The sequence below is a fragment of the Zalophus californianus genome, chromosome 11, assembly GCF_009762305.2.
Source record: "Zalophus californianus isolate mZalCal1 chromosome 11, mZalCal1.pri.v2, whole genome shotgun sequence".
Classification (NCBI taxonomy): Eukaryota; Metazoa; Chordata; class Mammalia; order Carnivora; family Otariidae; genus Zalophus; species Zalophus californianus.
Window position 1 is genome coordinate 106,387,652 of NC_045605.1, and position 27,042 is coordinate 106,414,693.

Sequence of the window (27,042 nt, forward strand, 5' to 3'; positions counted from 1 at the left end):
GAGTCTATAAAATAGCCCGCAAGTAGGTGTGTGGAAACGTTTCAGTCAACAGCTATAGTGGAAAGAACACCATGGGATTCTCCGACTTGCTCCACACCATCGGCGGCATGGGGAACTTCCAAATCCTCCAAACTGTTCTCATGATGTTCCCTGCCATCCTGATCGCCTGTCACAGCTTCCTGCAGAACTTCACTGCCACGACCCCAGAGCATCACTGCCGGCCAACCAACTGGACCAATGGGTCTCATGTCCCAGAAGGTGTCGGGGACGGGGACTTGCTGCAAGTCTTCATCCCACTGGACAAGGACCAGAAGCCTGAGCGGTGCCTGAGGTTCTCTGAGCCCCACTGGCAGATCTTAAACCTCAATGGCACCTCCTCTTTGAGCTTGGACACCGAGGCCTGCCTGGATGGGTGGGTGTATGACCAGACTGTTGGCTCCTCAATTGTTTCTGAGGTGAGGTAAAGTTACAGCTGAACGCTGGGTCTTCAGATGATTTTGTTTGTTTGTTTTATTTTAATGGAGACGTAACTTACTCCATTAAATGCTCAAAATTTAAATGTGCAGCTGGATAAATTTTACATATGTAAACACCAGGTCAAGATACAGGTTATTTCTAAGGACCCCAGAAGGTTCCCTTGTAATCTTCTGCATCACTACTACCCCCCTCCCCAACCTCCAGTATAACCACCAATCAGACTTCTATCACCATCTCTTGGTATTGCTTATGCTTGAATTTCATATGAATGGAATCAAAGAGTATGTGTTCTTTAGTGTGTTGGGATTTTTTTTTCATTCAATATAGATTTTTAAGAGTCATCCATGTTGATATATGCTTTGGGAGTTGGTTCTTTCTCAGTTCCCCAGAGCATTCCGTTGCATGAATATGCCACAGAGTGTATGTCCATTCTTTTTTTTTAAGTAATTTTTAAAAAATATTTTATTTATTTGAGAGAGAGAGAGAGAGCACAAGCAGGGAGGAGGAGTAGAGGGAGAGGGAGAAGGAGACTCCCCACTGAGCAGGGAGCCCATTGCAAGACTCGATCCCAGGACCCTGGGATCATGACCTGAGCCAAAGGCAGACGTTTAGACGACTGAGCCACCCCGGTGCCCAGTATATGTCCATACTACCGCTGAAATGCACCTGTGCTGTTTCCAGTTTGGGGCTATTATGAGTATCATAGTCATGCGCATTCTTGTACATGTATTGGGGTGGACACGGGTATTCGTTTCTGCTGGATGTATGCCCAGGGGTGGGATTATAGGATCATAGAGTGGCCCCAGATTCTGCCAAACAGTCTTCTCTGTGTATGAGATGTTCAGACATGTCTGAGTACTCCATCCCACTGCCCCGCTCGCCAGCATTTGGTCCAATGATTTTATTTTGCCTTCACTTAGCTATTTGCAAAGCAGTCAGAAAATCGAAATGACATCCATTTTCTTGTGTTTTTTTTTAAGATTTTTAAAAAAGATTTTATTTATTTATTTGACAGAGAGCAAGAGATCACAAGCAGGGGGAGCGGCAGAGGGAGAGGGAGAGGGAGAAGCAGGCTCCCTGCTAAGCAGAGCCCGATGCAGGGCTTGATTCCAGGACCCTAGGATCATGACCTGAGCTGAAGATAGATGCTTAACTGACTGAGCCACCCAGGTGCCCCTGTTTTCTTGTTTTCCCCCAAATTTCTCAGACCACTGAATGAAATGAGAACAAAAAGAAGGAAAAAATGAAGCATTTCAAGTAAACTGGGTCTAGATTCGTGTTGGTTGTCTTTCTTTTAGGGTAGAGGTTTCCTAAGACTCAGGACCATGTGTTTTATAAAACATCTGGGATAATGTGCTTGACATTGATATAGAGGTTTGTGCCATTTAAAATAAAAGGGCCAGTGCTCAGGATGGCAGCGTTTTGTGCTTAAGGGCAAGCTGTGGGACCGTATTAGTGTGTAAGAGGTGACGAGGCAGCTCTTAATATTCTGTGGAAGCCACATGGTGAGGATGCATGAGCCACCTGCTGACACTTCTGTCTCTTTTCCTCCAGTGGGACCTGGTGTGCGAGCACAAGTCACTGAAGTCCATTGCTCAGTCCATATACATGACGGGACAGCTGGTTGGAGCTACTGCTTTTGGCATCTTCTCTGACAGGTGAGGGGAGGAGGCCCGAGGAAGTCTCCAGAAGCTTCCTACGAGGCTAGAGTTCATGCTATCCCCACAGTCCTCAAAGGCTCAGGACCCCACTTGGGAAGACCCCCCCCCATGTCCTTCTCCCTGCCAGACAGCCAGGGCCGCAACTGAGACCTCAAAAGGAGGGGCCAGGGTAGAGCGCTCACCCCTCCCTGCCCGGGTCCTGGACACCCCACTTTTCTAGAAGACAGTCCCTGGTCATGCATCCGATGTGGCTGAGGTGATGGTGCCTCCCTTTTTTGTTCTGCAACGAATTGCAATCATGAATCTCAAATTACTTTCTGCCTGGGGATGAATTTTGAGTCACGTGGCAGAACGCCTTCGTCATATGAATGGTGATGACGCTCGTCCGTGGTCTCATTTCTGCCAACCATGATTTCCCCGCAGGGTTGCCTCCGCAGGTCGCTTCCCCAGGAAGAAGGAGGCCCTGTGATGGTCATTATTGTTGTGAACGGCTAATTCTACTGAGCACTCTCCCACATCCTCCCAGTAGCCCTGGGTAGCTGCTCCCATTTCACAGATGAAATGAGGCTTAGCACCACTGGTCCTACAGAAAACTGATTCCAGCATGGACATTTAGTGCTTATTCTTGGAAGTGACGATGATGTTCCCGTGAGGAAAAAGCTCTGTGCTCGATGCCACATCTAGACAGATAATCCTGGTTAAAGCTAAACAAGCCAAGGCACATTTCTGAGAAAGCCAGCCCTGGGTACAGTGTCTTCTAGTCTTTTACCTCTCTTGGTTTTTGCCAGCCTATAGGCTGCATCCCTCCGGTGCAGCAGAAAGAGCATTTCAAGTGGACATCAGCAGAGCTGGGCTCTGCTCCTCTATGAAACCATAGACAATTCACTTAGCTCTTGGGATCATTTCTGTACAATTGAGGGACTCTCCCAGTCACCCAGTGGCCCCAGTCTTCCCTGTCTCCCCTGGCTGGGCTCCAGGAATACTCAGCCTCGGACCCCTGTGTTGGGATGCCCAGCCTTGAGCTCTGGGCAGGAGGAACTGGTGATGCAAAGGCCTTGCTCATCGGAAAGGAGGCTATCTGGAGGGCCCCAGACTCTGTCCTCACCCCCACCCAACCCAGAGGTGAAAGGAGGGAACTAAGTCATCTCCATGGGGCCGGCAGGGAGCTCTTGCTTTAAATGCCAGTCCCCCAGTAACAAGGGGCCTGCAGCCTGGCCAAATAGTATCTTGTATTCAGATAGCTGAGAGCCACGGGGCATCCGAGGTAGAGCTCCAGTCTACCTCCAGGCACCCACCTCTGGAAAGAGCCCTGGTAGGGAATGGGTAGGAATGACCTCCAGAGTGTGTAAACCCTACCTCTTCTCCACTGTTTTCCTGATCCCTTTTGAGACATCCCCTTGACTACTCCCCCCCCTTCCCCCCTACATCCCCCACTCTCCCCTCCTCTCCAGTATACCAGCAAACCCTGTTGGCTCTGTCATCAACATAGACCAGGACCCACCCCCTCCTCTCGCCGTCCCCTTGGCTACCACTCGTTCATCTTGCACCTGGCTGGCTGAAACAGCCTTCGAAGGAGCCTCCCTGCTTCTTCCTATCCTTGACCTTGCCTTCTGTTACTCTCAAATCGACGGGAAGAGCCATCTTGTTGATACAGAACAGATCCTGGCCCTCCTCTGCTCAACCTTCCACCAGCTCTCCAGTTCCTAGCCAGTGAAGCCTAATGGGCACATGGCATGCTGGCCCTACCTGGGCTGGCCCCAGATCCACTGCCGTGAACCCAGCCCCACCCCCCCTTCTTCCTCCTGCCCTTGCACTGGCTGTTGCCCCCACCAGGGGCATTATGCCCAGGACACCTCTTCAGGTCACTTCTCACAGCCTCGAAGTACAGTGATGTGGATTTCTCACCGGCTGTGGGTGTGGGGCAAGTCATTTCAGCTTGAGCCTCTGTTTTCTCATCTGTAAAATGGGGATAATGATGCTATTGACCTGAGATGACCTGGGAGGAGCCCCAGCACACCTCAGTGCTATGTCTGTGGTGGTACGTTGTGTCACCTGCCCAGAGGACCTTCTCTGGCCACCTTATTTACAACTGCAGCCCCTCTGACATTCCGTGTCCCCCTGCTCTGCTCTGGTTTGTTCTGTAGCCTCTGACAGTCTATGTATTTTACCCATTTATCTTACTTATTGTCTGATTTCTCCCTGACCACAGCTCTCGTACAGTGCCCCAGGCCAGGGCTGTGGGTACAGGTAGGGGGGTCCCGTGGGAAAGGGCAAGTGAGCTCCTGGTGGAGTCCTCAGCCCTTGGCACCTGCCTGGCACACAGGGGTCTAAGAGAAGGTAGAAGAGAATGAGTGTGGGGACAAGGGTCCTTTGGAACATTCGAGCCATTGCTCACACTCCCTCCCCCATGGGACAGGGACTAGAAGCCATACTCAGATGCCCGTTATAGCCCCATTCAGAGACAGCTATACTTTTTTTTTTAAAGATTTTATTTATTTATTTGAGAGAGAGAGAAAGCACATGAGGGGGGGAGGGTCAGAGGGAGAAGCAGACTCCCTGCCGAGCAGGGAGCCCGATGCGGGACTCGATCCAGGGACTCCAGGATCATGACCTGAGCCGAAGGCAGTCGCTTAGCCAACTGAGCCACCCAGGCGCCCCGGAGACAGCTATACTTTAACAAGGAACAGAGCCAAGAGGCAAAGAATTGAGCGTCCTCCCACAGGGGAATTCTAGGCCTTGGCAACTCGTGTGGGGAGGGGCCGGGGCAAGGAGGGAGTCCCTTCCCAAGGCCTTTTTCTTCGATTGGGAGGGTGTTAAGAGGAGGTCAGGGATACCTTCCTAGGACCCTTGATCACATTGTGAACGCGGCTTCCCAAGCCCTTGTCTAAGGATGCAGTGAAGTGGGGGGCTGACAGGTGGAGGGGAGCAGACTGGAGCGAAAGCAGAGGCAGAGTGGCCTCTAGTCGTCTTTGCAGCCGGACCCCGGGCTCAGCCTGGCCGCCCCATCTGTCCCGGTTGCAGGTGTGGGCGCAAGACGGCGCTGCAGAGCGGGACCCTGCTGATGATCATCATGGGCACCAGCGCCGCTTTTGCGCCCAGCTTCCCCGCCTACTGCGTGCTCCGCTTCCTCAGTGGGGTGGCAATGACCGGCATCATTATCACCAGCCTCTGCCTCGGTGAGTACCCCTGCGGAGCCCTGGGGTCCCTGTCACTGGCCAACCCAGGCTGACCTCTCTCCCTGGCCCTGTGGAGCTCATTACCAGCAATGCCGAACTTGTCATTCCCAGCCATGGAGTGGACCCCGACGCAGAAGCGGACGCTGGTCAATATCTACACCATGTATATGATCACGCTGGGCCAGGTGGTCCTCACGGGCCTGGCCTACCTCATCCAGCAGTGGCGCTGGCTACAGGGCACCGTTTCTGTCGCCTACGTGATTATTCTTCTCTACTCTTGGTACGTCGTCTCCCAGACGTACTGTGCAGAGTTGCCTTGTCTGGTCTGTCTTCCTGGGAAGTGTTTGCTGACCTCAGAGCTTACTTTGGCTTGGGTCTGCTGAGATCTGACCTCCTTAAGGAGAGAAGAGAGGACCCTTGGTATACGATGAGGTGTCATTTGATTTTTTCTCCATATTGTCCTTGGTGAATAGTCCCGCACCATTTGGGGTTCTAAGTGGCTGCACACTTGACCCATACCCAATTCAGTCCTGAGTGACTGCAAGGCCCCTTAGAAGCCCCAGGCTCCCATGAAATGCCTCATGGAGTCAGACTTGAAGATGTTTGGCCACTCCACTCAGCCAATGAGATGAGGTTTACCATACAAATCCAGAGCCACAATGAAAGTAAGAACTCTCAGAAAAATGACACTGAAAATCCATACTAGTGCCATGAGAGATTTTGAGAGTGTAGCATGAAATGAGAAATGCAGGTAACAGAATACGTGTACAACTTGGAGATCGTTTTGCAAAAGCAAACACATGCTTACGTCTGTATCTTGCAATCTGATGAAAAGGAAAATGGGGGAAACAACCACCAGCCCATTCACAGTTGCTCTCCTTATTCCTCCCGTTTTGCTTTTTTGGATTTTCCCTTGGATCTCCTTGTTTTCAAGTGGGCCAGCCCTTGACATATGGTGATTGGGACAGTGAGCCCAGTGCCTGCGTGGGTACTGTGGGTGGAGATCCCTTGGCACCTCCAGCTGGTCAGGGTCAGGGGTGGGCAGGAGGCTCTGCCTTGTCTGATCATGCCTCCAGATCATTCCCTCCCTCACCCCATTCCCTCTCACTACTAGGGGACTGCCAGAATCGGCTTGCTGGCTCATCACTCACAACAAACCTGACAAGGCTGTGAAAAATCTGCAGACTGTGGCAAGATTAAATGGCAGAAAGGAGCAGGGAAGGAAACTCACTCCAGAGGTATGCACAAAGGGAACCCACACACTACCTGAACCCTTCCTCCTGACCTGGTGGTAATTCTCAGTGAGGGCTTAAGTTGGCTGCCAAGGGTGAACAAAGAGTTAAGTTTCTACATCCAGAAGTAGTAGCTGCCACCATCAGATAGCCAGAGGACCTGTGGGAAACGTGTCCTGTTACACCCTTTCTCAGAAGCTACCACAGGGTACATTCCACCAAAACAAGAATGTCAACCAGGGAATCCAGGAAATAGAAGATCCAAAATAGGAGAAAGGTAGAGAAGAAGGGAAAGAGTTGTACAGAAAACCTAGAGAACAATCAGTCTGTACTGAAGCAAAAGAATAGCCATATACTGGAGGCCTTTCATGAAGAAAAAAAAAATGATGCTGAGAGATTGCTTGTTATACTTTATCTTAACAAGAGTTTTATGGTTCTATCAAAGAATTTGGGCATAAATTAGTGCCAAGTACTTAAGAAATCAAGAGTATAAGCAAGCAAATACACCAAAGAGGCAATTATTAACTCCAGGAAAATAAAAAACTCACGTCACAGAAAGAAATATAATCAAGAGTACACTACATGGTTCAACTCTGAAGGAGACTTACATTGGGAGAATTACAGAAGGGAAGTTATCGGTCAGCAGTGGTAGAGTAAGAGGGTTAAATCCTCATTCTTTCTTAGTATAAATCAATCTAAAGTTGGAAAATCAAGCCATAGCAGTATAGCATTTTATCTGCAAATAGGAGATAAATATGAGAAGAAACACCCAGAAGAGTGGAAGGCAGTTGCTTCTGGAGAGTAGGAATTGGGAGTGGTACTAGAGAAAGGAGAGGCAGGGACCTTTCTAACTATGAACGTGAAGAAACAAAATAACAATGGCTAAGATCCCAGACTCGGGGCCATTCACCTGGGTTTGACTCCTAGCTCTCTCCTTATAGCTCTGTGATCTTGGGCAAGTTATTTAACCTTCTGAGCTTCAGTTTCCTCATCTGTAAAAAGGATAATAGAATCTCCCTTACATTCAATAAGTTAGTTCACGTCAAGTACTTAGACCCCCATCTGACAAATAACAAGCGTTCAATAAACGATGGTCATTGTTGACCATCAGGAAAGGCTAGTTAAAAGAAAAGGAGAAGTTGCTCCAAAAGAGAAGACACACCCAAAATTTGAAGTCCTCTATTTCTTCTTGGAGGTGTGTGTGAAGGAATTGGCCAATGTGGGAGGAATCAAGTAACTCTATGGCATCAGAAAGTGGAAGGACTAAGGGCCAGAGCCCTTTCTTCCGGCATCCCCAAAAGACCCTGGTCTTTTCCTACCAGGTTGTAAGGATCCACGTGCAGGAGGACACAGCTGCTGTGAAGGAGTCCCCATTCTTCCTAGATCTCTTCCGCACTCCGGGACTCTGCAGGATCACTTGCTGTATCGCCCTGGGATGGTGAGTGGAGCCCCAGAGAGTGACCCCCGAGTCATTCACCTGCCACCTGTTCCTGAGTTGTCATTCCCTGGTGCCCCACTGGCTTGAGACAGAGATGCAGGCAACCCATCATGGCTAAGCAATCTGAGAAGATGGGAAAACCTGGCAAAGTCTGGAACTTGAGAGGATTTGGTTTTAGAATAGGATCCCATCCCATCCATGGCCAAAATGTTGGATAGACTCCTTCCATTGGAAAGAAAGGCAAACCATGGGCCACCTCTAGGGTATGAAATAAACTACCGGCACTTTCTCTCTTCCAGGTTTTCCACGGGCTTTTCCTTCTATGGGCTGGGTTTAGATGTGCAGAGATTTGGGTTCAACATCTACTGGACACAAGTGCTGTTTACAGTGGTGGATATCCCCACGAAGCTGATGACAGGCCTGAGTATGGCCTACTTTGGCCGCCGAATCACCACCGTCTCCCTGCTGCTGGTGGCCGGTTGCACAATCCTTGTCACTGCATTTCTTCCTCAAGGTGAGGTTTTCTTCTGGGTCTCATGAAAATTCTCTTCTGATATGATGGACAACATGGTATGGTTTGATGATTCAGAGCAGACTAGAGAACCAGATGAACCTGTTTTCAAGTGGTCTCCTGTGATCATGAACAAGTTGACCCACTTACCCTCTGCTGACCCTCACAGTTATTTAGGAAGAATAATTAAGAGGCCCTTATTGGGGGTTGACAGCATGCCAAGCACTGTGCTAGCACTTCACATGTATCAACTCATCTGACTGTCACGAGGACTCCATGAAGTGCTTTTATAACTGAAGCATAAATAAAGCACAGAGAGGTGAAGTGACTTGTCCAAGGTCACACAGCTAAGAGGTGTTAACATTGGAGAAAACAACATGATGGCTTCATGGGTGTTTTTGTTATATCAATCTCTATAGTTTTCCATATGTTTGAAATAATATTTTAAAGAATAATAAAAGATCATGTGTAAAAGTTCTTATCCCAGTGCCTGGCTCATAGTAAACACCGAATAAATTTTAGTTATCATCATATAAGTAAGTTTATAAAGGTATAAATTCAGCCTTCTGAGATCTAGTAGCAAGGGATACTAATTTGAGATGGTTGTAGGAATCACAGAAATCTAGAATCCTGCAAGTGGGAGGTGTGTTGAAGACTGCCTCATCTATCATTTTACTGATGAGAACACTGTGTCCATGGGACAGTCACTTCTCCGACTCCCCAGGACAGGGCTAATCTCAGCATCCCTCACTCCCCAACTCCCCCTTCCTCAACTGAAAATATCAACTTTGGTTGTTAGTTACTTCACAGCTATTTCTTGAGCACCTGCCTACCCTGGGCTCAGACCAGACCCAGGCTCATGGAGCCTAGAGGCCTTCAGGGAGACAGACAGTAACCAATCGCTTTGTATCAATTGCTGTTGGGATCAGTGCCCCAGGGAGTCAGGAAATATACAGCGGGCTTGATACAGTGAATAGCGTTGGCCAAAGTAGCATTTGAGTTGAGATCTGAAGAAGAATGAGAAATAATAGGTGAATAATGGGGAGGGGAGCACGCTGAGGAGCGAGAACTGCGAGTGCAAAGGCCCTGAGGCAGGGAGGTGCTTGACACATTGAGATGTCAGAACAGGTGATTGCATTGACATTTAATTAATTTCCTTTTGTCTACACCCCACCCACCGCCTTCTCTCAGACATGAATACCTTTCAGATGGTCCTCTGTTTACTTGGAAAAGGGAGCCTGGCTGGCTGTTTTAGTTGTCTCTACCTATACACCATGGAGCTCTTCCCAACAGAAGTCAGGTAAGAAGATGGATCAGAGTCTCTGGGACCAAGAGGGCAGCCTCTGTCCCTCAGGACTGGGCCACTAAGGAAACCAGCCTCCATTTGGAAATAGTTTTGTGGTGTCACATCTCAAAGGAGTAGGTTCATGTCACTATTTTATCGTGATTTTGGTTATCATAGGACATTGCTCTTGGAGTAGTGACTGGAGCTTGACAGGCACTCCATAAATGGTCTCATTTCTATAGCTTCAGAAAAGTGTAAATATGCTAGATAGCGGTAGCAAATCGAGGAGTTGAGGACGTCGAGTACTGGAACAGTGCCTAGCACAAAACACGTGCTCGGTTTAAGTATTAGCTGTCAGTTTTTCCGTCATTGTTATGGTTCCCAATAAGCATCCTGCAGGGCCACATCTGAGATGAATGTTCCCTTCCTCATGATGTGCCCCCACATGACCCATACCAAGATCTGGCCCTTCGCCACACAGCCTTCTTATCCCTCGTGCACTGGTGCTGAGACTCAGCGCCTGGTTCATTCATTCATTCATTCACCAAATCCTATTAGACTTGTCGCAGGTGCTTGAATTAGGGCAGTGCGCATGCAGGCTCCCAAACCCTTCCTATGGTCTCTCTCACCACAGGCAGATAGGGATGAGTGCCGGAATCTTCAGCACACGCCTGGGCTCCCTCTTGTCCCCCATGGTCTATATCCTAGGCAACCATAGCCCACTGCTACAGCCTGTGATATTTGGCCTGGTCCCTATCGTGGCGGCTGTAGCAGGCTCCTTCCTGATGGAGACGAATAACCAGCCATTGCTGAACACCATCCAGGAGACAGAGAAGAGGTAGGAGACTCCCTGCTCCCTCTCTCCAGCATTTCAGAAAGTCCTTGTAGATTGTGGGGACGGAGCAGTGGGAATGGGTCTGCTGGGGTTCTTGCTGCCCTGGCAGGAGTGGGGCACCCCCTGGGCCCATTTCAGGACTCTGGGGCAGCTCCCACCGCCCCTGCCCCTCCATCTGTATATATAATAATGGCTTCGGGTGTATTAAACTTGGTGGTGACTGTCCAGGAGCCTGATGAAGCATTTGGAGGTAAATCATGCAGGAGGCCATATACAATGCTGCCAAATTCTTCTTTTATTAAATACATCATCACTTTGTATGTGGAGGGGACCTGTCGCATGGCTAAAGTCCCTCCTCTCACCTAACCTATGGCTGCAAAACCACATGGTGGTGACCAAGGAGGTCAGTCTGTTCCTCCAGATGAAGTTCAGCCATGCTTTCTATTTTAGAATGAAGGTGGTCATTCTACCCACTGAATCGACCCACTGAACACTTCTTTGCAAGTGGGTTCCTGGTCTGTGGCTTGGCTGATCTGGGCTGGGCTTGGGTGTGTCTGCAGGTTGGTGGGGCTCTGCTCCAGATGGGCTGGGCTGGTCTGGGGGCAACTCCCTGGGGAGTTTCATCCTCCTTCTGGGACCAGCAGGCCCCTCCTTCTCAGGGCAGTGACAGAGACCCAAGAGCCCTTCCATCCACGAAGCTCTCACTTTTCCACTCAGAGCTTATTCTATGCTTCTCCTTGCCCAGAATAAAGATGGCTCAAGACAAGCAAAGAAACATCAGTGAAAATATCACCAAGAATGGATTGGCCGCACTTCTTCCAGAAAAGACGAAAGTAGAATGCACAGTGTGATTTCTTTGGACCCACACCTATATTCTGAATGGCCCTGGATCTCTTCACAACTTTCTCACATTTTGAAATGTGACGGATCTTGCCAAGGAAATGCTGTGGCACCTCACTTGACGTCTAATGGAAAAAGCAATGATAGTGCTGTGATCTGGAAATATTATAAGGCAGATGAGTCATTCGACTGATAGGCCAACTGAGAAAAGACATGTATTGGACAATCAGGGACATTTGAATAGGAAGAATGAGCTTTAAATAAATATTAAGGGATCTGTTGATTTTGTGAAGTTGGCAGTGGCATTAGGTTATATAAGCCAATGTCCCTTTTTAAAAAAGATGTTAAGCTGAAGTATTTAGGAATGAAATGAAACATTGGGAATTTGCTTTAAAATACTAGAAAAGTGCACAGAATGAGTGCCAGGCTTGAAGCAGGGGGTTCGTTGTACTTCCTACCTTTGGATGTGTTTGGAAATTTTTATGATAGAAGTATTTTTCAAGTCCAGCAGCTTTTTTCTATGGTTAATGTAAAATGATGACTTGATGGCTAAAAACATCTCCCAGGCTGCTTCCCCAAGGGTTTTGTCTCCTCTGTGGTGCTCTTGTCAGACCATGTAGCCCTTAGTAGCCACAGGTCAAGGCCACGTCCTGCACTACCTGTGGACAACCCAACCAGCACTGACATGCAGCCCCGGGCCAGCTGCAGCCATCTGCCCAGATCACAGGGTGGATGCCTGAGACTACAAAAGGCCAAAAACCGAGCAGAGCTTCCAATGGCAAGTGGTGGATAGGTGTGTCCAAGATATCAATCCGAGCGCAATTGACATAACACCCCTCGCTAGTTATTGATATTGCTCCTAAGTTTGGTAATGGCCACTTTGATATATAAGGACATATGCTTGAGACCATGACCAGAAAGCCCCCACAGGGCTACTGTATGAAGAAGAGCCTCCTGAATTTCTGAAAAGCCACAGAATCCCTTTGTTACCACTGAGGTTCTCTGTTCAGCGTGGACATGTAAATGTATATATTTTTTCTACACCTAAATTTCTCTAACATAGAAGACATATCGAATTGTTGCTGTGTTCAAGTTTTGTTACTAGCATCTGATCTAACAATGTTAAATAGAATACAATAAATTTCGTTGTTTCTCAACTGCTGATTCATGTTTTGCTATTTGTTTGTTTATTGTTTGCCTATTTATCAGCTTTAGGTATTAGCAATTAACCAATTTCTGATTCTTGTTTGAATTATGATTATGAATTATAATTATATATGGTTTGTTTTTAGAAATAAAAATCCCTTTTTTGAAAACAGATAATTGAACATAATTGAATTAAAGTAGTACATCAAAGTGGAATATAAACCATGACTGCTTCAGAAAATCTAAGTTTAAAAAGATTTTGGGAGGAGCAAGATGGCGGAGGAGTAGGAGACCTAAATTTCGTCTGGTCTCAGGAATTCAGGTGAATAGGGATCAAACCATTCTGAACACCTACGACCTCAAGAGGAGGTCGAAGAAAAGGATAGCTGCAACTCTCTGAACAGAAAAGGGACCACTTTCTGGAAAGTAGGACGTGCGGAGAAGTGAATCCGAGGCGATATTTAGGAAGATAGACCACGGTGGGGAGGGAGCCTCCCATCATCTGGCTACCGGTGAGTGCTAGAGCCGCGGAGCACAAAATCGGAACTGTTAGAGAAGTCGGCTCCGCTGAGGGACGTCGCTCCAGTGGCTGAGCGGGGGGTGGAACCCTCGTGGGACAGTGTGGTCTCAGGACCCTCGGGGTCACAGAAAGACCGGGGGAGCCTGAGTGCGGCAGAGCTCCCAGGGATCGGAGCGGGGAAGCCGGCTGCAGAGACGGAGCCGAGGCGCGGGCTCTCAGCTCGGAGTGGCCATAAACTGTGATCCGCGGCCCAGTCGGGCCACTGCTCCTCCAGCAGGGACCCAACAAGCGGCAGAGCCGGGGAGACTCCCCTTCCTCCCCCGGGAGGAGCGGCGCAGGAGCACACCGCAGGGATCTGCTGGGTTTGGAGACTCCACGCGGGGTCGGGTGCCAGAGATAGAAACGCTCGGTCACAGGCCAGGTGAGCACAGAGTGCGGCCGGAGACCGGGGACAAGGGAGTGACTGGCTGCTTTTCTCCAGGGGCGCACTGAGGAGTGGGGCCCCGAGTTCTCGGCTCCTCCAGGGCAGAGACTGGGAAGCCGCCATTTTCCCTCTCATCCTCCAAAGCTGTACCGAGAGCTTGCAGGGAACAAAAGCTCCCGAGAGCAAACCCGAGCAGATTACTTAGCCAGGACCGGCAAAGACATTTGGGAACCACGACAACAGGCCCCTCCCCCGGAAGATCAGCAAGAACAGCCAGTCAAGACCAAGTTTACCGATCAATGAGAACGACAAAACCCCAGCGCTAGGGGAATAGAATTCATGGCTTTTTTCCCATGATCCTTTAGTCTTTCAAAATTAATTTTTTTAATTTTCTTTTTTTCTTTTTCTATTTTCTTTGAATTTTTCTTTTTCCCTTTTTCAACCAACATCTTATCAATCCCTTTTTTAAAGTCTTTTTTTTTTTCATTTTTAGAGTCATATTCTATCCCTTCATTGTAGTTAACCTCATTTTTTGTATATATACAAGTTGTTCTCTCTTTAAAATTTTGGGATACAGTTTCTTCTAACAGACCAAAATATACCCTAAATCTCTAGTGTATGGCTTTGTTCTAGTCTCCTGCCTGATCACATTCTCTCCCTTTCTTTTTTTTTTTAATTCTCCTCTTTCTTTTTTCAACCAACTTCTTATCAATTCCTTTTATAAAATCTTTTATAATTTTCATCTTTACAGTCATATTCCATCCCTTCATCGTATTTACCCTTATTTTTGTACCTATATAAGCTTTTCTTTCTTTAAAATTTTGGGAGGCAGTTTCTTCTAACAGACCAAAATACACCCAAAATCTGGTGTGTGGCAGTGATCTATTTGCCAGCCTGATCATATTTGATCATATTCTTTTTTTTCTTTCTTTCTTTCTTTCCCTTTCTTTTCCCCCCAGTTTTGGGTCTCTTCTGATTTGTTTACTGTATATTTTTCTGGGGTCATTGTTACCCTGTTAGCATTTTGTTCTCTCATTTATCTATTCTCCTCTGGACAAAATGACAAGATGGAAAAACTCACCTCAAAAAAAAGAACAAGAGGCAGTACCGACTGCCAGGGACCCAATCAATATGGACATTAGTAAGATGTCAGAACTAGAGTTCGGAATGATGATTATAAAGATACTAGCTGGGCTTGAAAAAAGCATGGAAGATACTACAGAAACCCTTTCTGGAGAAATGAAAGAACTAAAATCTAACCAAGTTGAAATAAAAAAGGCTATTAATGAGGTGCAATCAAAAACGGAGGCTCTAGGGGCGCCTGGGTGGCTCAGTCGGTTAAGCACCTGCCTTCAGCTCAGGTCATGATCCCAGGGTCCTGGGATCGAGCCCCACATCGGGCTCCCTGCTCAGCAGGAAGCCTGCTTCTCCCTCTCCCACTCCCCCTGCTTGTGTTCACTCTCTCACTGTGTCTTTCTCTGTCAAATAAATAAATAAAATCTTTAAAAAAAAACAAAAACAAAAACGGAGGCTCTAACTGCTAGGATAAATGAGGCAAAAGACAGAATTAGTGATATAGAAGACCAAATGATGGAGAATAAAGAAGCTGAGGAAAAGAGAGATAAACAACTACTGGATCACGAGGGCAGAATTCAAGAGATAAGTGATACCACAAGAAGAAACAATAGTAGAATAATTGTGATCCCAGAAGAAGAAAGAAAGAGAGGGGCAGAAGGTATATTGGAGCAAATTATAGCAGAGAACTTCCCTAATTTGGAGAAGGAAAGAGGCATCAAAATCTAGTAGGCACAGAGAACCCCCCTCAAAATCAATAAAAATAGGTCAACACCCTGACATCTAATAGTAAAACTTACAAGTCTCAGAGACAAAGAGAAAATCCTGAGAGCAGCTTGGGACAAGAGGTCTATAACCTACAATGGTAGAAACATTAGATTGGCAGCAGACCATCTTATCCACAGAGACCTGGCAGGCCAGAAAGGACTGGCATGATATATTCAGAGCACTAAATGAGAAAAATATGCAGCCAAGAATGCTATATCCAGCTAGGCTGTCATTGAAAACAGAAGTAGAGATAAAAAGCTTCCAGGACAAATAAAAACTAAAAGAATTTGCAAACACTAAACCAGCCCTACAAGAAATACTGAAAGGGGTCCTCTAAGCAAAGAAAGAGTCTAAAAGTAACATAGACCAGAAAGGAATAGAGACAATATACAGTAACAGTCACCTTACAGGAAATACAATGGCACTAAATTAATATCTTTCAATAGTTACCCTGAATGTAAATGAGCTAAATGCCCCAATCAAAAGACACAGGGTATCAGATTGGATTAAAAAAACAAGACCCATCAATATGTTGTCTGCAAGAAACTCATTTTAGACCCAAAGACACCTCCAGATTGAAAGTGAGGGTGCGGAAAACCATTTACCATGCTAATGGACACCAAAAGAAAGCTGGGGTGGCAATCCTTATATCAGACAAATTAGATTTTAAAGCAAAGACTATAATAAGAAATGAGGAAGGACATTATATCATACTTAAAGGTTCTATGCAACAAGAAGATCTAACAATTGTAAATATCTATGCCCCTAACATGGAAGCAGCCAATTATATAAGCCAATTAATAACAAAATCAAAGAAACACATCGACAACAATACAGTAATAGTAGGGGACTTTAACACCCCCCCTCACTTAAATGGACAGATCATCTAAGCAGAAGATCAACAAGGAAATAAGGGCTTTATTTTTTTTTAAAGATTTTATTTATTTATTTGACAGAGAGAGACACAGCCAGAGAGAGAACACAAGCAGGGGGAGCAGGAGAGGGAGAAGCAGGCTTCCTGCAGAGCAGGGAGCCAGATGCGGGGCTATCCCAGGACCACGGGATCATGACCTGAGCTGAAGACAGACACTTAACCATCTGAGCCACCCCAACACCCTAGAAATAAAGGCTTTAAATGACACACTGGACCAAATGGACTTCACAGATATATTCAGAACATTCCATCCCAAGGCAACAGAATACACATTCTTCTCTAGTGCCCATGGAACATACTCCAGAATAGATCACATCCTAGGTCACAAATCGGGTCTCAACCAGTACCAAAAGATTGGGATCATTCCCTGCATATTTTCGGACCACATTGCTTTGAAACTAGAACTCAATCACAAGAGGAAAGTTGGAAAGAACTCAAATACATGGAGGCTAAAGAGCATCCTACTAAAGAATGAATGGGTCAGAAATTAAAGGAGAATTTAAAAAATTCATGGAAACAAATGAAAATGAAAACACAACTGTTCAAAATCTTTGGGATGCAGCAAAGGCGGTCCTAAGAGGAAAGTATATAGCAATACAAGCCTTTCTTAAGAAACAAGAAAGGTCTCTTGGGGCACCTGGGTGGCTCAGTCATTAATCGTCTGCCTTCAGCTCAGGTCATGATCCCCGGGTCCTGGGATCGAGCCCCACATCGGGCTCCCCGCTCGGCGGGAAGCCTGCTTCTCCCTCTCCCACTCCCCCTGCTTGTGTTCCCTCTCTCGCTGTGTCTCTCTCTGTCAAATAAATAAATAAAATCTTAAAAAAAAAAAAAACAAGAAACAAGAAAGTTCTCAAATACACAACCTAACCCTACACCTAAAGGAGCTGGAGAAAGAACAGTAAATAAAGCCTAAACCCAGCAGGAGAAGAGAAATAATAAAGATCAGAGCAGAAATCAATGAAATAGAAACCAAAAGAAGAGTAGAACTGAGCAATGAAACTAGGAGATGGTTCTTTGAAAGAATTAATAAGATTGATAAACCCCTGCCCAGACTTATCAAAAAGAAAAGAGAAATGACCCAAATAAATAAAATCATGAATGAAAGAGGAGCGATCACAACCAACACCAAGGAAATACAAACAATTATAAGAACATATTATGAGCAACTCTCTGCCAGCAAATTAGATAATATGGAAGAAATAGAGATGTATCATCTACCAAAACTGAACCAGGAAGAAATAGAAAACCTGAACAGACCCATAACCACTAAGGAAATTGAAGCAGTAATCAAAAATCTCCCAACAAACAAGAGCCCAGGACCAGATGTCTTCCCAGGAGGAATTCTACCAAACATTTAAAGAAGAATTAATACCTATTCTTCTGAAACTGTTCCAAAAAAAGAAATGGAAGGAAAACTTCCAAACCCATTTTATGAGGCCAGCATTACCTTGATCCCAAAATCAGACAAAGACCCCATCAAAAAGGAGAATTACAGACCAATATCCCTGATGAACATGGATGCAAAAATTCTCACCAAAATACTAGCCAATAGGATCCAACAGTACATTAAAAGGATTATTCACCACGACCAAGTGGGATTTATTCCTGGGCTGCAAAGTAGGTTCAACATCCACAAATCAAATCAATGTGATACAATACATTAATAAAAGAAAGAACAAGAACCATATGATCCTCTCAATAGATGCAGGAAAAGCATTTGACAAAGTACAGCATCCTCTCTTTCTTCAGAGTATAGGGATAGAGGGTACATACCTCAATATCATAAAAGCCGTCTATGAAAAACCCACAGCAAATATCATTCTCAATGGGGAAAAACTGAGAGCTTTTCCCCTAAGGTCAGGAACGGCAGGGATGTCCACTATCACTGCTGCTATTCAACATAGTACTAGAAGTCCTAGCCACAGCAATCAGACACCAAAAAGAAATAAAATGCATCTGAATCGGCAAAGAAGAAGTCAAACTCTCACTCTTGGCAGATGTATGATATATACAATGGAATATTATGCAGCCATCAAAAAATGAAATCTTGCCATTTGCAACAACGTGGATGGAACTAGAGGGTATTATGCTAAACGAAATAAGTCAATCAGAGAAAGACAAGTATCATATGACCTCACTGATATGAAGAATTCCTAATCTCAGGAAACAAACTGAGGGTTGCTGGAGTGGAGGGGGGGTGGGAGGGATGGGGTGGCTGGGTGATAGACACTGGGGAGGTTATGTGCTATGGTGAGCGTTGTGAATTGTGTAAGACTGATGAATCACAGATCTATACCTCTGAAACAAATAATACATTATATGTTTAAAAAAAAAGATAGTAGGAAGGGAAAAATGAAGGGGGGGACATTGGAGGGGGAGGCGAACCATAAGAGACTATGGCCTCTGAGAAACAAACTGAGGGTTCTAGAGGGGCGGGGCCTGGGGGGGATGGGTTAGCCTGGTGTTGAGTATTAAGGAGGGCACATACTGCATGGAGCACTGGGTGTTATATGCAAACAATGAATCATGGAACACGACATCAAAAACTAATGATGTAATGTATGGTGACTAACATAACATAATAAAATTTAAAAAAAAAGATTTTGATCGGGGCACCTGGCTGCCTCAGTCAGTGGAGCCAGTGGCTCCTTTTTTTTTTTTTTTTTAGGGTTTATTTATTTATTTGAGAGAGAGCGTGCATGTGTGTGCACGACACACACACACACACACACACTCACAGTGGGGAGGGGTAGAGGGAGAGGGAGAGAGAGAATCTCAAGCAGATTCCCTGCTGAGCATGAGCCCAGTGCAGGGCTCGATCTCACAACCCTGAGATCATGACTGACTGATCATGTCAAGAGCTGGACACCCAACCAACTGAGCCATCCAGGTGCCCCATGAGTGACTCTTGTTCTCAGGGTTGTAGGTTTAAGCCCCACATTGGGTGCAGAGATTACTTAAAAATAAAATCTTTAAAAATAAATTAATTAAATATTTTGATCATACCTGAGCTCAAGAATGACAAATCATCGGGGCGCCTGGGTGGCTCAGTTGGTTAAGCAACTGCCTTCGGCTCAGGTCATGATCCTGGAGTCCCAGGATTGAGTCCCACATCGGGCTCCCTGCTCAGTGGGGAGTCTGCTTCTCCCTCTGACCCTCTCTCCTCTCATGTTCTCTCTCTCATTCTCTCTCTCTCAGATAAATAAATAAAATCTTTAAAAAAAAAAGAATGACAAATCATCTATGAATATGATTTCACATATCATATGAATTTTTCAGAATTTTAATGATTAACTTTAGTATTTCCTATTTTGCTTGTTCATTGCCTTAAAAATCAGTATGTTTGTTTTATTTTTATTGTATTAATTAATTAATTAATTTTTGGTCGGCAGCAAAGCAAGGTTTATTGAGCGATACCAAAATGATAGTACAAAGCTCCCAAGGAGGGAAGGGACCCGAAGGGGTTGCCCCCGGAGTTTCTAAGTCTAGGGGTTTTTACGGGCTTGTTGGAGGGCTGTTTTCATCTGATGAACCCTCCCTGCGCCAGTCATCCAATCAGGTTTTTGTCACCTATCTATCATATGGGAAAGGGTGGAGGGCTCCTTCCAGGGCAGCGTAAAAGCCTTTTAAGGGTAGTTTCGTCTTGGGGGCGGGGCGTGGGGCTTGTCCCCACCTGCCTGCCTTCCAATTATCCTTCATTATACCCCCTCTGAAGAGGTAACCCTAACTGCTGTTAGGGAAAAAGGGTGACGACTGATTGTAGCTACGTCCTGCTGGTCAGGGGTGTTAGATGGGGCAGTCAGGGTTCCTCTCGTCCCGATCTACCAAGGGGTTCCCTGCAGGTGTCTGGTTTGACCTCCATGTGAAGCTCCATCTGAACCACCAACATTTGGAGTCCGATGACCTTTATTCTGGAAGATATAAAGTGGATTAGGGAATTTAGGAGGCAAGGCCCAAAGCACAATGCAAGACCAGTACAGCCAGGGGTCCGGTGAGCGATAAAGCCTGTTTTCGTGAACTCCCCACATACAGTGAGGAGAGGGCAGGCAAAAGGAAAAAGACTTACCTGTGTCTTGTTGCTTCAAGACTAGTTTGAGGTCCTCTCTGGGTTCACAGAAGGATTTCAGGTATCCAGCCTTCAACTTGAGGCACTTTGCTGTTGGAGTTGTTAAATCACTGTATGTGGGTTTTCCCAGACCAGTTCTAACAAGCACTTGGTCCCCAGGGTGAAATGGGAGAGGTTGGTTATTTTGGGGCTGGGAGTTGGGAAGCTCCTTGCAAGAGGGAGGAAATGATTTATTAAATCAAAGGCTTCCTTGTCTATCAGCAGGTCATTTACAAGGAAAGGTCTCCCATATAAGGCAATAGGGAGCAGAGACACCCAATTTTTACTTGTTTCTTGTGCTACTTCATTTTTCCAAGTATTGAGGTCTTCAGGCACAGTGTGATAGATAAAGCCCCAAACCTTGGATGCTCCCTCTGTTATCACTCCGCAGGGCCTGGGGGAGTCCAAACCGAGGGATCTTCTGAGGCTTTTTTGGTTCTACAGGGGAAGGCCTTAACCCAGTGGGTGAGGGTGTCTACCCAAACCAGGAGGTAACTGTCGCTTTACCAATCTTCCCCAGGGTAACTTCCTACTCTCTGTATGCCTCTGGGGACTTGTGAATGGGAGAACTGGTTATTCTTCATGTTTTTCCTGTTCCAGAGTTAGTTCTGTAGCTTCAGGAATCAAGAGAGCTGGCAGCCACCGCTGCCCCTAAGGCGTGCTGGCCAGCCACGAGCCACCAGATCCAACTCTTTGCTTAAATAGCCCACTCGCTGTTGAGCTGGCCCCCGGGCCTGGGCTAAGATACTCAAGTCCATTCCCTTTCTGTCACATCCCCCATGGTAGAAAGACTTAGGCTGGGGCACCGAGCAAGGCTCTCTTGAGATTTTTAAAAGCTTTTTCTGATTCTGGATCCCACATTAGTAGATGGTACCAGCTGTCTGGGTGCCTTGATCAACCTAGAGAGGGGGCCTGCTCTTTCTCCATGACAGTGTCCTATTATGCCCCAAAAACCTTTCCAACAAGGGAAGTTGTGGGGTCCTTAAGGTGTATGGGGACGGGCACTGCTGTTAAGTCCCAACCCACTTTGGCCTGAGTTGCCCAGACCCGGGAATTAACATCTATCTCTATTACGGGGAGGCAATTGCTAGTCTGCCCAGGGGCTATCACTATGAGAGTTAATATCTCTACCTAAGAGAAGTGTGGGGCTCCCAGGCCTTAAGAAAGAGTGAGAGAGACAGCTCTTCCTGCCCCTGGGTCCCGTCTTTTTGCACCGAAGGCATCTCAAGAATTCTTTCTTGGCTGTCAGCTCGAACCCTAACATCTTTCCTACATCACTATAACAGAACAGCATATGGGGATTTCACCAGCTGGACCTCAAGACCTGACACTTACTGCTCGCCTGCTTGTACTCACTAACCTTTGTCTTACATTTTTCCTTAAACTCTTCTTTCCAGCTTACCTCAACTCAGGCAAATGAACCCGAAAACACCCCTCAGCTAATAGGTGATGTGGGAAACAAAGGCAGAAGAAAAATTATTGGATTTCCTTACTACCTACAGCCTATTGACAAGTCCTTGAAACAGGCAGAAGAACAGACATTCCTCTAAGGACTCAACTGCCTCGATGTTAATACTTTGCTAAGGGCAAAAGGCAATCCTAGCCGACATCCCCCCTCCCCCGCCCCGCCCGGCCCGCCCCAGGATCCTGTAAAGTCTACTTTAACATATAAGAATTCCTTTAGAAATTTCCTTTATCTCTAAACTCCCCAAAATACATGTTAGCAATCACCACCCCCCCCAAGCTTATGACTCACCAATATACATCTGAAGGGTCTCATGACTAAGGTTTTATTAGACAGTAATAAATGATATTTCCCAACAATAGCTAGCCCCCTCAAAGTCCTGGAAACCTTGCTTCCAAAATTCCTTAGAGACTTAACACTGTCCCTAACCCCCTCCCAACTTGAAAGTATATAATGCGCCACTTCTCCAACTCCACTGCTGCTCTTTCTGCCCACAGGTCCCGTCCCTGTGCTTTAATAAAATCACCTATTTGCACCAAAAAAAAAAAAAAAAAAAAAAAAGGAAAAAAGGAAAGAGTGAGAGAAAATTAGATCTCCCTGGGTGCATCCCAGAAGGCAAGAAAAAAATTTGTCTAATGGGTCACCCAGTGACGCCCGTAAGGACAACACTGCAGTTGAACAGTTGGCCCAGGGCAGAGAATAGTACAGAAAAGGTGGCTCCAGTATCAAAAAAGAAATTGACTGGTTTTCCTTGTTTTCCAAAATTACCTGAGGCTCTGGGTTCCCTATGGTGAGCTGTTTTCGAGGAGCCACCATGGGGAGCCCCGGGCCCCATCAGTCCCAATCAGGGGCACAGGTCACCTGAGCCCTTGCAGATTGAGGTCCCCCTCCACAGGTGGGACAAGGGTTACAGGGCCTTGGTTTTTGTCACTGGGGGCATTCTCACTTCTAATGTCCCAGGCGGCCACAGAGATGGCCTTTGGTGTCAGAATCTTGGGAGACCGACCTGGCAACAGCATGCAAGGCCACAACCAAAGCCTCAGACTTCCTCTTTAGCTTCTCTTCCTCACTCTCCTCTTGGTCTCAACTGTAAAAGACCCACTGGCAGCTCGTTAGAGCCATTCTAGGGTCCCCTCGGGGCCAGCAGCCAACTTTTGCAGTTTTTTCTGAATATCTGGAGCTGACTGGGTCTTTAAGAATGATCTCAGCCTCTGGAGAACCAGGAGAGATAGCTGTGTATTTAATGAGAGCCTCTCACAATCTAAGAAAATTGTTGCATTTTCTTCCTGAGTTTGGGTTGACAGTTAATTTAATCAACAGACCCAGAAATCCTTCACCAGAGGCTTTGAAAGCCACCTCCTTAACAATTGCCCATGAAAACCTTGAGACAGACAAGATTAACCATTTTTTTTTAACCAACAGACCCAGATATCCTTTAAAAGCACAAACCTATATCCGGTAATCAATGTTTAGCACTTCATCCTATTTGGAAAAGACCTAGATGTAATCCCATTTATCATCCAAGCAAAACTTTCTTAACAATTACCCATGAAAACCTTGAGACAGACAAGATTAACCGCCATTTTAATGCGAGCTTTTTTGACCTTCAGCAAACCTAGATAGAATAATTTCTGGTGCTAAACCTCATCAGCTCTGACAGATGAGTAGACGCCATGTTTTTTTCCACCAAAGTGGAAATATGCAGTCCATGTCAGGCCAGAGAAGACAGGGAATTTCTTTGAAATAAACAGAGTTTTGGCAACTGCTTGGGAATATTCCTTAAAGTCTCCATCCTGAGGTAGACTAACCACAGTTGGCTCCAATTACAGCCATTAACCTGGGAAATGAATGAGGGGGGAAACCCCCAGGGACTGCTCAATCCCTCTATGATGCAGGCTTGGAAGGGATGGCAATACCAATTTCCAAGGGGATCGTTAGGCTCCTAATTGGGGTCTTGAGAGGATCCCCAATTGGGGTCTTGAGGAGGTACAGCTGGGGCTCCAGTTGGAAACTGAAGCCACCCATGGGCTCACACATCTCTCTTTTTTTTTTTAAGATTTTATTTATTCATTTGACAGAGAGAGACACAGCGAGCGAGGGAACGCAAGCAGGGGGAGTGGGAGAGGGAGAAGCAGGCTTCCCACTGAGCGGGGAGCCCAATGTGGGACTCGATCCCAGGACCCCGGGATCATGACCCGAGCCGAAGGCAGACGCTTAACGACTGAGCCACCCAGGCGCCCGGGCTCACACATCTCTTGATCCCCGTATCTTTCAGTGGTGGCCAGAATCCCACATTTTTCTGCTTCAGAGAAGGTCTGATTTAACAGAAGCATTACATCCAAGTTTGGAAAACTTTGAGGTCCCCCTTCATCTCAGGTCTTGTAGAGGCACCTCCCCTTGGTCTCCGTTGGAGCACTACCTGTTCTTGCAGAGGGTAAAGCCCTTGAGCGCCAGCAGGGGTTCCAAGATAGGGTGGGACAGGTATGGGGACCTGATATTGTTATGGAACCTGTACTGGATCTCCCGATGGAAGAACCAATCGGCACCCGGAGATCTTGGAGGATTGGAGGTTTATTTAATGCCGGTGGGCTCAGGGGAGAGTGGTCTTCAAAGGTCTGAGCCCCGAGCACAAACAAAGGGGGCAATTAAACACATCTACTTCCGCATACTTGGCACTTTTGGCGCGTGTGCGAAGCAGGGCAGGGAGAAGAACACGGAAGAGCCCCGGGGCAAGGACTGGGACTCTCTCGCTGGCTCAGTCAGCCATCTTAGGACACAGATTTTCCTTATCAATCTTAAGAAGGATGGAGCCAGGAGTGGAGATTCCCCTGCGGACTCCACTTGCCTATCAACTTCTGATGTGGATGTGATGTTTCTTTGTTCCTCCCTGTCCCCCACCCTGGTGGGGGGGGAGGGTCCTGAAAGAGAGCACCCAGGAGGCTGGGATCGATCCTGCATTGCTGAGATCATAACAAAAGAAAATGAGCCACCTTTTTCCCAGTTAAAAACCAGGAAGGCAAAGTCCCTAGGTGGCCATGTCTCATCATCCAATTTGTATTGTAGCCATGCCCCAGAACAAAAGAAAATGGGTTGCCTTCGTCCAGTTAAAACCAGGAAGACATCCAAGTAAACGATATTGAGCAATTTATGGGTCTGATACTCTTCCTATAGCCTACAATGCCAGGAAGGGACTCTAAAGGAGTAGGGTGTTGGTCAGGGAATTGCCCATCCACAAGAAGAGAGGAAAAGGCATCCCTTACCTCAATTTCTTAAAGTTGATCAGGGAGACTTGGGAAGAGAGGAAAAGGCATTCCCCACCTCAGTTCCTCCTCATCTTTTCCTGATGTGTGGCCCTAGCTACTCACATGACTGACAGCCAGAGCCCCTGTCCTCTCTGAGAGGGGCTGGGAAGGAGTTGCTCTTACCCAGGCTTGGCCTACCTCCAGAGATTGACCCCGGTTTCCCCACCCTTAAGACTTTCTTAGAAGTCAGTGGATACTCTAGACTTTTCTTAGTAGAACTATTCTGTCTGGCATAGCCACATGGAGGGACAAGATGGGGCACCCAGGGAGGAGAAATCCACCTGGCATAAGCCCTGATGGAACCGAAAAGTTGGGAGATCACTTAGATCTTGGTTCTTTTGCCCTGCTTGGCCATTCCTTCACATAAGTGGTGTAGCCAGTTCAAAGGGTGTCCCAGTAATGCCCAGAATCAGAGAAGTCAGAAAGAGGAGACTGTTCCTTACCGTAACAGGAAACTGTGAGTGAGGTCCCTCGGAGGCCACCCAAACGACTCACAAGAGAATGTCCAGGGGACCGTCCTGGGCTTTCCTACTCATTCTCCTAGGGGAGGAGTCAGACGAGAAAAAAGTAGTAGAGGGGTTCTCTCTGGATGCCCAGATGGGCAAGTAAGGAACCAGGTCCCTTCGAGAGCATTTTCGGGTGTCCAAAGGGTAGTCTTGGTCAGGCCCCTCAATTGCTGCTTGGTTTTCCCTAGGTCCCTCACATCCAGTGAGCTGCCCCAAAAGGAGTTCTGGGTCTTCACCAAACTGACACTCCCAACTTCTGTTGGGGGATCAGTCGGAAAGGAGCCCAGAGAGCCTGTCACCCAAGGCTTAAGAATGGCAGCCACGCTAATCACTCTTACATTGGTGAGAGGTGCCCATTGTTTCAACTAACGAAAGGGAGAGAGGGAGAGAGAGAGAGACTTGCTGCCCACTACTCATGGTTAGCTGTCCTTAAAGATGGTGGAGATTCCGGACAAGCCCCCATAAATGTTAACAGGATTTTTTTCTCCATTGTTGCCCGTGGTTCTTGGTCATGTCACTTTGAAGAATGAAGAGGTAGCCCAGACAGAGTGGTGGGCAGCAAAGCAAGGTTTACTGAGCGATAACAAGGTGATAGTACAAAGTTCCTGAGGAGGGAGGGGACCCAAGAGGCTTGCCCTGCTGTTTGTTTTAAATAAATTTTAAGAAATGTAGATTACTTTTATTTTATTTATTCATTTGTTCATTTGTTTATTTATTTTGGAGAGGGACAGAGAAAGAGAGAGGCAGGGGGAGGGGCAGAGGGAAAGGGAGAGAGAGATCCATGCCCAGTGTAGAGCCTGATGACGCGGGGCTCCATCTCATGACCTGAGCTGAAATCAAGAGTCGGATGCTTAACTGACTGAGCCACCCAGACGCCCAAGAAATGTAGATGACTTTCATTTTTTAAAAGATTTTATTTATTTATTAGAGAGAGAGAGAGAAAGAAACAGCATGAGAGGGGAGAGGGTCAGAGGGAGAAGCAGGCTCCCCGCTGGGCCGGGAGCCCGATGCGGGACTCCATCCCAGGACTCTGGGATCATGACCTGAGCCGAAGGCAGTAGCTTAACCAACTGAGCCACCCGGTGCCCTGTAGATGACTTTTAAAAAGCATATTGCAATTTTGATTTTCTGAAGTTATGGAAGTCTAGTATCCCCTTAAAGAGGTTTTACAGAGTTAATTTTTATAGATGTTGCTTTTCCTACCATAATGAATAACTTCAATTAAAATCAGAAGTTCATCAGATTTCTAAGAGAAATAGTTTTTAAAAAGTTTAAATGAGGGGTGCCACCCAGGCACTTTCAAGGGTCAGCCACTCCATAGCATGTACCAGCTGCCTTCAGCT

The 27,042-nt window shown here is 46.6% G+C and overlaps 1 protein-coding gene across 1 annotated transcript; it reads left to right on the forward strand.

Annotated features, from left to right (window-relative positions):
* The first annotated feature begins 107 nt into the window (after positions 1 to 107).
* On the forward strand, positions 108 to 11,466 carry LOC113914441 (solute carrier family 22 member 20-like). The gene is made up of 11 exons (XM_027579664.1): positions 108 to 455; positions 2,032 to 2,135; positions 3,590 to 3,823; positions 5,148 to 5,314; positions 5,426 to 5,594; positions 6,429 to 6,552; positions 7,869 to 7,984; positions 8,284 to 8,498; positions 9,687 to 9,795; positions 10,415 to 10,618; positions 11,361 to 11,466. The coding sequence occupies exons 1-11, from the start codon at positions 108 to 110 to the stop codon at positions 11,464 to 11,466; spliced, it is 1,896 nt and encodes a 631-aa protein (XP_027435465.1).
* Positions 11,467 to 27,042: the final 15,576 nt, after the last annotated feature.

What these genes read in the sequence shown, in the direction of transcription:
- LOC113914441 (XM_027579664.1), top strand. Translation starts at nt 108, where the DNA reads ATGGGGAACTTCCAAATCCTCCAAACTGTTCTCATGATGTTCCCTGCC. An exon ending in TTTGGCATCTTCTCTGACAG is followed by an intron (nt 2,136 to 3,589) that starts GTGAGGGGAGGA and finishes CCTCCTCTCCAG; the next exon opens with TATACCAGCAAACCCTGTTG. An exon ending in CACTGCATTTCTTCCTCAAG is followed by an intron (nt 8,499 to 9,686) that starts GTGAGGTTTTCT and finishes GCCTTCTCTCAG; the next exon opens with ACATGAATACCTTTCAGATG.